Here is a 12,654-nt window from a genome sequence, read left to right as displayed (position 1 = left end):
CCGCCAGGTAACCCTTAATGGTACCCACTTGCAGGCCCTTGTGGGCTAAAGAAAGCAAAAAAGACAAAACCAAAGGAATGGAACATTGGAAAGGATCCACATTCTGTACCCTGCACCAGTCACAGAACTTTCTCCAACGGCAACGGTACATGGATTTCGTTGCAGGCCTTCTGGCCGAAAGCAACATCTCCATCATGTCTTCGGGGAGGTCCCAATCCTTATACCTCAACCTTTCAGATACCAAGCATGAAGGCTGAGAGACTTGACCTCTGGATGGAGATCCCGACCCCCCTCCCGTGAGAGCAGATCGTCTCGTTAGGGAAGACGGCGTGGAGGGAAGATGGACATGTCTAGAAGGTCCGGATACCACGCTCTCCTGGCCCATGCCGGAGCAATGAGGATCATTCGGGAACCGAACCTCTGTAACCTCCTCAACACTTGCGGAATGACGGGGGCTGGAGGAAACGCGTACAGCAGTGGAAAGGACCACTCCACTACGAACGCGTCTCCCAAGGCTCCTCTTGGGGGAAATTCCCGCAAGCAGAATCTCTCGCACTTCTGGTTGACACTGGTGGTAAAGAGATCCAATTCTGGGGTTCCCCAAAGCGCAAAGATCTCCAAAAGAACTTCCTGAACCAGCTCCCACTCATGAGAGACCGTGCTCTGCCTGCTCAGAGCGACGCCGCCGCATTTTCGTCTCCGGCAGATGAACTGCCGAGATTGAAATTTCCTGCTGGATGGCCCAAAACCAGAGCTGCATCGCCTCCCTGCACAACGGGAGTGACCCTGCCCCCCTCTTTTTTGTTGAGGTAGTGCATGGCCACTGTATTGTCTGTCATAATCAGGACATTCTCCCCACGCAGAGACAGCAGAAAAGTCTTCAGGGCTAGCCTGACAGCCCTCAGCTCTAACAGATTGATGTGGAGTCTGGACTCTGACGGAGACCAACGTCCGCTGGCTGTCAACTCGTTGGCATGAGCGCCCCAACCTGTGAGGGATGCGTTGCCAAAATGGTGCTCCCTTCATCAGATTGCCTTCATCGGCCCACCATAGAAGATCCTGGGCGACCGAGGTCGGAATCTGAACGGGATCCGATATCCTGCCGGAGAACTGCGACCACTGCATCTTCAGAGCCCACTGCAGGGATCTCATCCGCAACCTGGCCTCTGGCACCATGAAAATGCAGGATGCTATGTGGCCGAGCAACTTCAAGAATTCGAACGCCGGGAGACTCTGGGCACGTTGAAACTTGTCCACCATCTGCAGAATGTGATGAGCCCTCACCTGGGGAGGCGAACACTGCCCCAGGGATGTGTCGAGCACTGCTCTGATGTATTGGAGCCGCTGGGTAGGTGTCAAATGTGACTTCTTTAAATTGAGGGAGAAGCCCAGCTTGTGAAGGGAGTGGTAGGTGACGGACAGATGATCCAGGGCTTCCTCGGGAGAGCGCACCCTGATCAACCAATCGTCCAGTAGGGGGAGACGTGAACCCCCCCCTTTCCTGAGATACGCTGCCACCACCACCATCAGCTTGGTGAAGACCCTCGGGCAGAGGTCAACTCGAACGGCAGGACCCGAAACTGAAAATGCGAGTTACCAACCGCGAACCTCAGGTACTTCCTGTGCTTGGGATGAATCGCCACATGAAAGTAAGCATCCTTGAGGTCCACAATCCTGGAGTTGAAGGGCCTGGAGGACTTGAGAAAGAGTTACCATCTTGAACTTGTCCATCCTGAGGAGCTTGTTCAACCAACGCAAGTCCATGATGGGTCTCAATCCCCAGTCTTTTTCCGGGATCAAAAAATAAGGGGAATACCATCCCTTCTTCCTCTCCGCTACAGGCACTAGTTCTATGGCACCTTTCTCCAGCAGGGATAGGATTTCCTGCGCAAAGAGCGGATCCGGATGTTTCAAAGAGAGCTTCACCGGTGGATTGTCGTGAGGCCTCTGCCGGAAGGGAAGACAGTAGCTGTGGGCTATGATCTCCAGAACCCACACATCTGAAGTAGTGGCCCGCCATTCTCAAGTCTGCCCCCAACCGGCGAACCATGGGACATGGCCTCATGACTGAGCGGACGCGGCAGTGCCTGAGGGCAAAGAGGCAACTGGCCGAGTAGCTTTGGCACCCCGAGTACCTTGCTTTCCACCCCGGGTACTCCTACGGTGGCCCCTTTGACTGGCAGCTTCTCTCGATCTACCAAAGGAAGAGTAGTACCGAAAGAAACCTCCCCTCCATTGCTGTCCCCTAGGACGAAAAGGCGGAGGTTGACGTACTGCAGCGCTCAAAGACTTTGCTGCAGCTTTGGAGGTCTGCAACCTCTCAAGGGTCTCGTCAACCTTGCTGCCAAACAGATGAACCCCATCAGAGGGCATGTTCAGAAGATGAGATTGCACATCAGGAGCAAACCCCAAGTTCCGCAACCACGCAAACCTGCGTATCACGGTGCTCGCAGCCATGGACCGGCTGACACAGTCTGCCGTGTCCAAACCCGACTGAAGGGATTCGCACATGGCATCCTTGCCGTCTTGCACGAGGGCTAGAAAACCATCCCTTTCTTCCCCTTTGGGAATATGCTCAGCCGCCAAAGACGCACAGTTCCACAGAGTGTGTGTAAATCTCGCTAAGGCACAAGTGGAGTTGGCGGACTTCAACACCATAACCCCAGCCAAAAAATACCTTCTTCGCCCAACCATCTAATTGCTTATCGTCCCTATCAGGAGGCATGGTAGGGTACGCAGCCTGCTTCGAGGAGGCCATAGCCGCCTGCACCACTAAACTCTCCGGAGTAGGGTGCGTCCATAAGTAGCAGGGGTCACTACTGGATGGGCGGTATTTCTTCGGAAGCAAATTATTAACTGCCTGTAGACTCTCCGGAGCAGTCCAAGCCAACACCACCCTCCTTTGCAAAGCCATGTGAAACGGCAACACTGGGTCAGTGGGCGGACCTTGTTCCAGGATGTCCATCAAATCATCCTGAGCAAACTCAACAGGTGGAGCAGACTACCCCAAGTATTCTGTCACCATTGACAGAAGACGCAGATAGGAGGAATCTGCATGCGGCCCAGGCTCAGGTCGGCCAAACTCCACCTCCGGAGAGGTGTCAAGGCCACTAGCGTCATGCAATGACTGACGGAGTTCCTCCGTCTGACTGTGCCAGACAAAAGGTCATCAGGGTCATCAGGAGGCACAGTCAAGGCCATCTCCTCACCAGACAGTTCCTCAACCTCTGAAATGTCCTGTAAAGGTTGGAAAAACTCCAATCTAGGAGGAAGAACAGAATAAGGGTCAAAAACAGGCCTCAGACTTACTGGCAGCCTTCCTCAGAGGTTCCACAGCCCTCAGGGGCACCGCCGTCAAATCCTCCACAAACGGCGTAGAGAACGCTGAAGGAATCACCATCAACGTCGACCGAGGCTCCGACGGCATTGAAGACTTCTTCGAGGACGGAGCCCCGAGAGTGTCCCTCGACAGACATGGCGCAATGGCATCGACGACTTCTTGGAAGGCTTCACAGGTTCCGACGGTCTTGATGGCGTCAAGGACCGGGACCTGGATCTGGCACGGCTATGGCTATCTACCTTGTCCGAGCGGGACCTCGACGGCTCCCGATGATCGCGCCGACCGCCCAAGCCCAAAGGTGTGCGAGTGGTGGACCTAGCCCATTCCACACCGGCCCCTTTCGAAGGCGCGGCCAGAACTGTGCCTTGGGACTCGAAAATCCCCAACATTTGCTGGTAGTATGCATCCCATTCGGCCGGCAATGAAGACTTGGTGGGACAAGTCAACCGTCTGGCGGAGTCCTCCTCCGACGAGGACGTGGAAGGCGACCGGTGACGGCGCTTCCTAGAATGCCTCGACGAGGCAGAAGAATGGCGGGAACCACTCCTAGACCGAGACCCCCTGGATTTTCGCCGACACGGAGAGTCGCCCCTTGAGTCATCGGTCGAAAGCCCAGCGGATTTCGATTTACAGGGCTAAGACACCCTACCTACCTTCAATTTCCCCTTACATTCCCGCAAGGCCTTAGAAATCAGGGACTGGCAATCCTCGCAGTCGTCGGTGGTGTGGCTTTCGCCGAGGCACCAGAGGCAGATGTCGTGCAGGTCCGTGATGGACATCCTCGAACCGCAGTCCCGACATTTTTTAAAGCCTGACTTCGGGGTAGTAGAAGAAGATAAAGACATCGTACACGAAGAAAGAATCGAGCATGCCGAGATCCCGAAGCAAACACGCTTGCAGAAAAAACAGAACTGAGGCTACGGGCGCCATGCGTTCTATATATAACATCCGGTGACGTCGACCCTCGACGGAGGCCCTCGAGGGACAACGTATCGATGCCATCGACGCAGGATGGCCTCTGTCGAAAATTTTCCGAAAGCAGCACAGCTGTGAACATCACCTGTCATAGATATGGAATATGTCGGTGGACACAATCCCCTCAAAAAGAAGGTATAGCCCCCGGCATGAGGGTGAGAGGTCCTCCAAATGTCTAAACAGAAGTGGTCCTCCAGCAGGCTGGCAAAATCCCTATTCTCCTTCCCCATTTGCTTGTCTGCTACCCCTCTCGCTGACCACCAGTCCAACCTCGGGTCAGCCACCAGGTTGAAGTCCGCCCCTACCAGCATGTGTCCCTCCAACCACTCCTCCAACGCTGCAAATGCCCTTCTCAAGAAGGAGAGTTGGGCTGAGTTGGGTGCATATACTGTGGCCAGTGTGAACATAACCCCATCCATCCATCTGTCCCCTGAGAGCCAGAAATCTCCCCCCAAATCCCCTTTTAAAATCAGTAGCCAATTCATCTGGAAGGATCTGGCCAGCACAATTCCCACCCCTTCTTTTTTGTGTTCTTTGTTGGAGGCCCAGAACATCTGTCCCACCACTCCTTTCTGCAATGGCCGTTCCATCCCCTGCTTAAAGTGCGTTTCCTGTAGGAACAAAATGGACAACCAGAGGTTTGGAATATATTGTATGTCAACAACCTTTTGTTTGGTGAGTTGAGTCCTTTACGATTGAGTGTTGCCACCTTGAGCTCAACCATACCCTCTTCTGGGGTGTTTTCTTATACCCGGAACTTGCACCCCATCCGGGAGCCCCGCTGCCCATGCCCCCCCTACCATAGCCCACAACGAAAAACTCAAAAAGAAACCATAAACATTCAGGGCAAATAGCCCAACCAAGTAGAGACACCTGGATATCTCCAGGTCACTAGGGTATGTGGAGGCTTGCTGTAGGCCTTGCCATCTCTACCCCAAGTATATAAACATGCAGGGGACTACATTTTTGTGCAGGGCTTCCTTTTAGTGTTGTCTTGTCCTTGTCTCTGTTCATTTTGGAGGCGGTGATTGTAGCACCCTCGATTTTCTGGCCCGTCTGGAGCTCCCCTCTCTCCGGCGTTCCTTGGGCTGGGCGAATACACTGTTGAAGTGTTCCCTTAACTGGCGTTGGCTTTCCCTTTCTGGCTATATTTCTTCGATTTGCAGTGCCTTAAGGAGGTTGTCTGCCTCCCCTCCCTGGTGCAAAACATAATCTTCCCCCTTGAGCTCAAATGCCAGGGCAAAAGGGAAGCGCCAACGATATCTCACCCCCTTTTCTTGGAGCTATTTTGTTAGGGGTCTGCATTTCCGCCCTTGGTCCAGTGTGTACACCGCTAGGTCCGGATAGATCATCACCTGGGCTCCTATCATGCCCCCCCGGCCGGGTCTTTCTCTCTCTATAATTCCTTCCTGTGGTATAGCGGTGACGGTGCGCCTTGTCTGCTCTCACTGCCTGGTGCGGGTGGGGGGTGCCATTCCCCAGGTGCGATTCCACTGCACTGCGCGCCCACTGGCCGCGGTCTCTCTCTCTCTCTCTCTGTGTCGGGGGCGGGCCTGGTGATCTCTTCGTATGGTCGACAGCCGAACTGAGGCGTCTCTCTGCAGCAGCCCAGTAGGCGCTCCTTCCCTCGTTGGTCCCACTCCGTTCACTGCTTTGGAGCCGGTGGTACGGCTCCCCTAATCTCGTCGGCACCTTCCCGGTGTCACCCTCTTATTCGTCGGGGCCTTAATTAAACTTATTTACTAGACCAAGCGCAGAGCTCCTCCCTCAGGCGCCCATCTTCCTCCGCGCCCCCGAGACTTTGAGACAATTCAATAGAAAAGTGAAATACTCAGTCAGAGATCTAGTTTGAAGAAAAAAGAAAAAGCCACAGCAGTTTATTGAAAGCCTTTCAGCTCTCAGCAAAGGCTCAACAGGTATTCAATGGTTTCCTATGGGAGTTTAATAGATGGGCAATAGGTAAAACAGAGTCAGGTTAACCATTCATGTATTTTATTGCATGTCTGAGTTGGCAAGCGCAGTGGGAGGCTAGCAGAGAAGACAAGGTTTATTGTTTTATCCACTTCCGCTTATCACCGGGGGTTGCCTATAGTGCAATTTGTTTATATGAAATTGAAGGGTGGGCAGACCTAGCAGTCTGTGGGGCCATCGTCCGCTCCTGCAGGAAGAAGTAGCTGTGAATTGAAAAGATTGTTGAAAGAGAGGTCAAAGTGGTCATGCAGAGGTGTATGAAAATTCCTTGCAGTCTCGAAAGTCTTTGACGGAGAAAAGAAACGTGGGGCAGGGAAGACTACCCCCCCGCCCCCACAAAGGAGAGACGCTTAACCACGTCAGAGGGAAGCCTTTGCAGAACTGTAACAAATTAAGAATATGCAAACTAAGTATTGATGGCAAGGTAGGCAAAGGTGAAAGAAGTGATTGAACTACCAGAAGTTGAAAGCCTAGATTGAACTGTTGAATTGTACCCATAAGCCAAAGTGTGCAAAACTGACAAACTGTACCATCCACCCATCCTTTTTTGTTTAAGAGACTCTTTAGGCCCCGTAGGGTAGAACCTGGGGAAGGGAGTTTGTGCTGAAGCCATTCTGATATTTCCTTTTGAGACACTATTTTCATGTGATATTCCCTTAATGCATTTGTTATTCTAAGTAGCAGAGTAAGGTTAGGTTTTCTTAGTATAGGCCTTTTTATTTTGACCAGACTGACAAGGACTTATTTGTTATTGTGAAATGGTGGAGATTACTCCTGTTTTAGAGTTAGGGCCAGTTAGGAATTATACCAACCCAATTCAAAGAGTAAAAGGTTTTCAAAACCTCTATCCATTGTGTCTGTGTCTGCTATTGATAACTTGTCTTCCTCACAAAGGGCTATTTTTTCTCCCATCAATACAGCGATCTCTTTGGTGGGGTTGCCCTGTAGTTTCTAATAACTGACAGTGTCCTGGAGGAGTCTCCTACTTTCTTTAATGTAATCCTCTAGGTTCTTGATTACGATTGCTCCACCTTTATCAACATTTCTGATCACGATATTTGCATGAGCACCCACATTTCTCAGGCAAGCTAAATTCTTTGTTTAGATTTTTTTCTTTTCTTGCTCTAGTTTTTCCAGATCTTGTAACACTTTCTTCTCAAAATGAAGAGATTACTTTGAAAAACTCTGTGTGGGATGACACCAATTAGATGCTATTCTCATTCCGGTAGCTGTTATACCCAATTGCACTGGAGCATGGGGTGCACTTGCAAATAAAGGAACTTCACTTAACTTTAGGTTTGACACTAAGAATCCTTTGTCTTCACTTGCCAGCTGCTCTCCAAGAGCAGCCTCCCAGCGTGTACACCGGTTAGCTAATGAACGAGTGGATAGGGAAGCACATGTACTGTAAGAGTGCCACACTTGTGACTTCCCCAGAAAACAACTGTGTTCAGCCAAACTCAGAGCAACACGGAGTGTGCACACTTCTTTACCAGATATCAAGCAGTTTGTCTTGCCTGGGTCCTGGTCCAGACTGTGGTCATGCTTCTGGCATATCCTGGAGCTGATGTTGTACCGTACCGTGAGGTGCCTTTATCACAAAGGAATGAGGTTACTACCTCATGATGCTACCTGGGCAAGACCTTACATCCCCCTTGCCCTTAGGGTGATTTGTAGCTTCAGCATGGTTATCTCCCCCCACCCACCCAACAAGGGTAATTCAGGGTAGAATTAACTATCCCTCTCCCTAGATCTATTCTACCCTAAGCAAGACTATTAATTGGGTTGACCTTTCCCCATAGTCCAGCATTTACAAGGGTTCCATAGCTACCAGACCCTGAGCCCAGGCTTCTCCAGCTTGCCGAGTTACAATCATTGCTTTCCTCCCGCTAGGATTCTCATCTACCCTTCCCGTCTGTCAAACTTGCACTCAAAGAGGGTTTCCAGGCATTACCCCAGCATATATATATATATATATATATATATATATATATATATATATATATATATATATATATATATATATATATCTCCCATCTCTCCCCCTCTCCCCCTCTCCATCTATCTCTACCTTGGTCTAAAATGAGAGATTGAATTAGCCCACATTCCAACTGGTGAATCGGTTTGCTGATTAGGTAGCTATTCATAGTTGTTCCTTCCAACTCCATTCCACTTTCTACCCATGCTCTTCACCTCTCTCAACCATCAGTCTCAGATTTTGTGACTTTCCCCTGCTCCAGCGTCCGGGTATTGCTGAGCTTTCACTGTGTGTGGGATTATCAAGGGTAACAGACACATGGCTGAGATCAGTCTCTGATTGACACAGGCTTCATAAGGGTTAAACCCTTCGATCAGCCACCGTCTAAAGGACAGGCACCATGTTGATCCCCTTCAATGCCCCCCCCCCATGCTCTTTTCCTTTGGGGTTAACTACATCTCTGGGATTCCTCCAGCCCTGTTATGCTCAGCAGAGGCTGTGCAGGACTCCTGTGCTGGGGTTAGTGGTGCATTTTGGCGCCTCTAAATCCGATTTCTCTGTCAGTGGAATCGCCTGAACGGGGCCCAAAGCCTTGGTTGCCCCTAAAGTTCTTTGGTAGAAGCAGGCAAGAGGAGGGGTGGGGGAGTTGGCTATCGAGACAGAGCATAGGACTGTATGGGAACGTTGGGGTCCTTTCCATGGAGGGCCTGGTGGAATTAAGGAAATAATCCTTGTCCCTATGAGGACCTTGCAGGTTAGTTTGAGAGTTTGGTTAAAAGATCTGGGTTTCTGAGATGCCCTCTGGGACTGGCGAGTGGGAGTTGCTCCTCTCCCCCCTGACGCCCCCAACACCATTTGGAAGGAACGAGATTAAGGGGCACACCCGGGGAAAGAAGAGGCGGCCTCTGGGGGATCCTCACTATATAGACTCCAGGGGACACATCACAGAAGGGTGGCTCCTCCTGGCCCCAGTCTCTAATGGATGAATTATCTAACTGAACTTCAAGTGCAGGGTTGTGGGTTTATATTTGGTGAGTCGTCAAAATCGTTGACTCCAATACCTCAAAGGGCAGCTACATGCCATCATCATTGCTACAAATCAATTGCAAACCCAGCTAGCCCCAGTGTGATAGGTTTGTCTCCTGAGATATTTCTGTGAATGTGAATCATGAAATGGATGACAGATGCAGCAGCTTTGTGAGAACACAAAGGCACTAATGAGGTGCAATAATGGCTCTTATGAGCGATAGCAGACTGCACCACATCAGATAGTGGCAGAGGATAAGGAGAACGAAGGACCAGTATCAAGAGTGTCCAGAAAGGTTTCTTTTACCAGTGTGCCTTGCATTGGAAATGAAAAAGACCAGAACATGGACAATAAGGCACAGAAGGGGTGTACGAGAGAGTTTACTCAATTGAACTACCCATTCGAAGTGCCTGATTGGGTAAAGGATGAAAGCAAAAAAAGAAAGGCGTATGAGAAAATAACAACATTGATCAGTTTATAAGGTATGGTTTTCTTACCTGCTTGGGCTGCTCTTGGCTATTGCTGACAGCCCACTCACAAAGGACAGGCAGTTGGTTGTGGAGCTGGATGGCTTTCACCTGGCATTGACCGCACTGTACATCAATGAACTCCAGCTTCTCGCAGGAGATGGAGAGTGTGGGCATGGTGACATTGGCAAGTAGCCTTACATGAAAGACTGGCCCTCCAACAACCTTTGAGAAAACAGAGAACAAAGGCAGTGACCTTGTACATCTCAGGCAAAGCAATGGTCCTCCAGCACCTGCCATTTTCATATAAACAAGTTCTCCCATGGTGTACCCGCGCTTAGCACAGAAGGTCATGCTAAAGTTTCTGCTGCACATCTGTGTCAGAGAAAACTGTAAGTGATACTTTATAAGTTGCTCTTGCTGAGCTTTTAAGAAACCATGTACGGATACTGCCAATCCCAAAATTGTTGTGTGACAGAAGGTTAGTGCAGTTGATGCCAGTGCCTGAATGGCTGCTAACTATAGTATCATAAGAAAAGACACCTTCCAATTACCACTCGGAGTCCATTAGCTACCCCCAATCGCTAACCTGTGTGAATACTCTCATTTTATAAAGAGGGCTGGGAAAATCATTAGCTCCTTCCTTACAGCTCGTCCTCAGTCCCTTCCTTGTCGGTCACCCTGTGTGCCTCAACCACAATAATTCATACAAAAGCTAACACTTTAAACTTATTGCAAAAGCTGAGCCAGGAGTGGATTGCAGGTATTGTTACAGGGAGAAGTTCCTTGAACAATGAGTACCATAGTTACTAAAAAGTAAAGTTTCCTTACTTAACTGTGCTTACCATATTAATGACTTGTGGAAAATGAACCAACTTAAATGCATGTGAGCACACAAAACATACCCAATAGGTCTTTTGGATTAGTAAATGGCACAATCTAACACAATAAAATGTGCAAAACACATTTGGTAGCGGGTCTAGTTGTAAAAATATTTTGAACATGCTTTCTATTGAATTAGGAATTACACTTGCCTTATCATATGGTGGACTGGTATGGAATAGGTTTTTAGGGGAACAGAAGTAAGGGGCAAACTCAGTGCACAGTACACTTTTATGCATGGTGTTGTTCCATGCCCTGGTGTGTTTGCCCTAAAAAGGTGGTATTTGCCTTCCAATGGTTGTGCAGTTGCATCCAAAGTAGAAAACGCCCTGCAATCTTAAAGTCCTGAGCAGATTTCTTCTGACGATGCTTGCAGGGAGTGTTGTAGTTATGCTGAAAATAATCTAAAGCAAAGCTGGGCTTCAAGATATTCTAAGCAAACTGCAAACAAGGCATTAGTGAAAGTTTTAATATCACTAAAATACACCGTCACCAGTGCATCTTTATTACTCGCTGATCCCAAAGGGACACTGAAAAGGAGTTAAAGAAAATTTGATTTCTTCTCGCCTTTGTCCAATCAAAAATTAAGTTTACTTATTGAAACCAATACATGTGAAAGCACAGACAACACCATTGGTATTGGTGACAATAATGGAAATCATTAGGGTTCGCCTTCAAATCAAGAAAGGGGAACGTACTGACCCAGAAAATAAAGCAGAGGGTCCAGACGCACTAAACAAAATCAATTGGCTCAAAAATATAATTGCATTAATATTATCACAAGATCCATCCACTGTTGCAAGACTAGCTCCACATGCTGATGTTCAAGAAAGAGAAGCACCACTGGCAATATGGGAAATTGAGCACTCTGCGGTGGCCCCGATTGCAGGAAGTGCATTATGCAACTTCATTAAATAAATAAAAGACATAGCTAAATCTAAGGATGGTGGAACAAATTAAGTGCCCAACTGTGTCATTTCATGCTGGCCACTGCAATCACTTGGATTGTGTGTCACCAATACAACATAAGAGAGTAAATGCAACATTCTGTATACACATCAAGACACCAACATCATAGTAAATCTTAAAAAGATGGACTGATATTTAAAGTTACATTTTACACTTTTGATGCAAAGTCCTATTTCAGATATTTACTGACCGAGTTTATCAGAAATGTCCCTGATTAACCCTAATATGTGGCATCAAAGCTTCAAATACTGGATTTGCCAGGTTGGGGCACGCAAAGGCACCCTGTGCAAGCATGATCTATTGGTTGATGGCAGCCTGTGTGCTATTCTAATGGATCCAGATCCCAAACATTGTTCCTATGAACGAGTGAGTTCGATGCGCATGTGGCCATTTATGGTCATGGCTACTACAGCTGCCAGAACCAGATATGTCCCGTTTGTGACTGGTCTCTGAAATCAAGGAGAAACCCACACTAAGAGAGAAAGCCTGGACACCAGACTTCTAAGAATCAGAGGAATTGAGAAACTGGCTATCCCCCTCTCTTATCCAGGGGGCCCCCTCGAATAACAAGCCTCAAGGATACCCTGCTTCTGGGAAAGGCTTGCTTCCCAGTCCCTGAGCAGGCCCAACATGACTAGTATGAAGCACTGGGCATCAAGAGCACCAGTAACTGACTGAGCCCAAGTACTATGGTTACAATCTGAAGCTAAAGATGAAGTTAAAATGAGAAGAAAACAAAGAAAACCTACAGGTAGGAGCACTGCACCCACAGTGAACCATTCGGTTGCACCACATCCCAGCTCCAGCAGTTTTCATCTTCAGGTCAGCATCATCACACACAGCTTCACAGCAGACACCTTGCTTGAAAGGTCTCTTCCTCACCTTAACCTCTGTTGGACTTCCAGAGCACAGAAACTACTACTGCCGACATCTCACCTTGCGAGGACCTGAGCATTGACAGCCATCAGTCAGAATCGGACTTCATTTAAAAATTCCCTGTGTTAGGATTGTTTTTAGAAAGGCAATGGGTGCGTCTGAACTGAGG

At 48.9% G+C, this 12,654-nt stretch overlaps 1 protein-coding gene across 1 annotated transcript in view; it reads right to left on the bottom strand.

Moving 5' to 3' along the window:
* Positions 1-12,654, bottom strand: part of HYDIN (HYDIN axonemal central pair apparatus protein) — a 3,273,799-nt gene that overhangs the window by 1,666,611 nt on the left and 1,594,534 nt on the right. Inside the window, exon 34 of the mRNA XM_069654775.1 lies at positions 9,789-9,983. Coding sequence (XP_069510876.1) covers positions 9,789-9,983 — 195 coding nt within the window. The remainder of the gene's footprint in view (positions 1-9,788; positions 9,984-12,654) is intronic.

This window comes from Ambystoma mexicanum, chromosome 1p (genome assembly GCF_040938575.1).
Source record: "Ambystoma mexicanum isolate Mex_15411 chromosome 1p, UKY_AmexF1_1, whole genome shotgun sequence".
In the NCBI taxonomy this organism is placed as follows: Eukaryota; Metazoa; Chordata; class Amphibia; order Caudata; family Ambystomatidae; genus Ambystoma; species Ambystoma mexicanum.
This window is presented reverse-complemented; position numbering and strand designations above follow the sequence as displayed.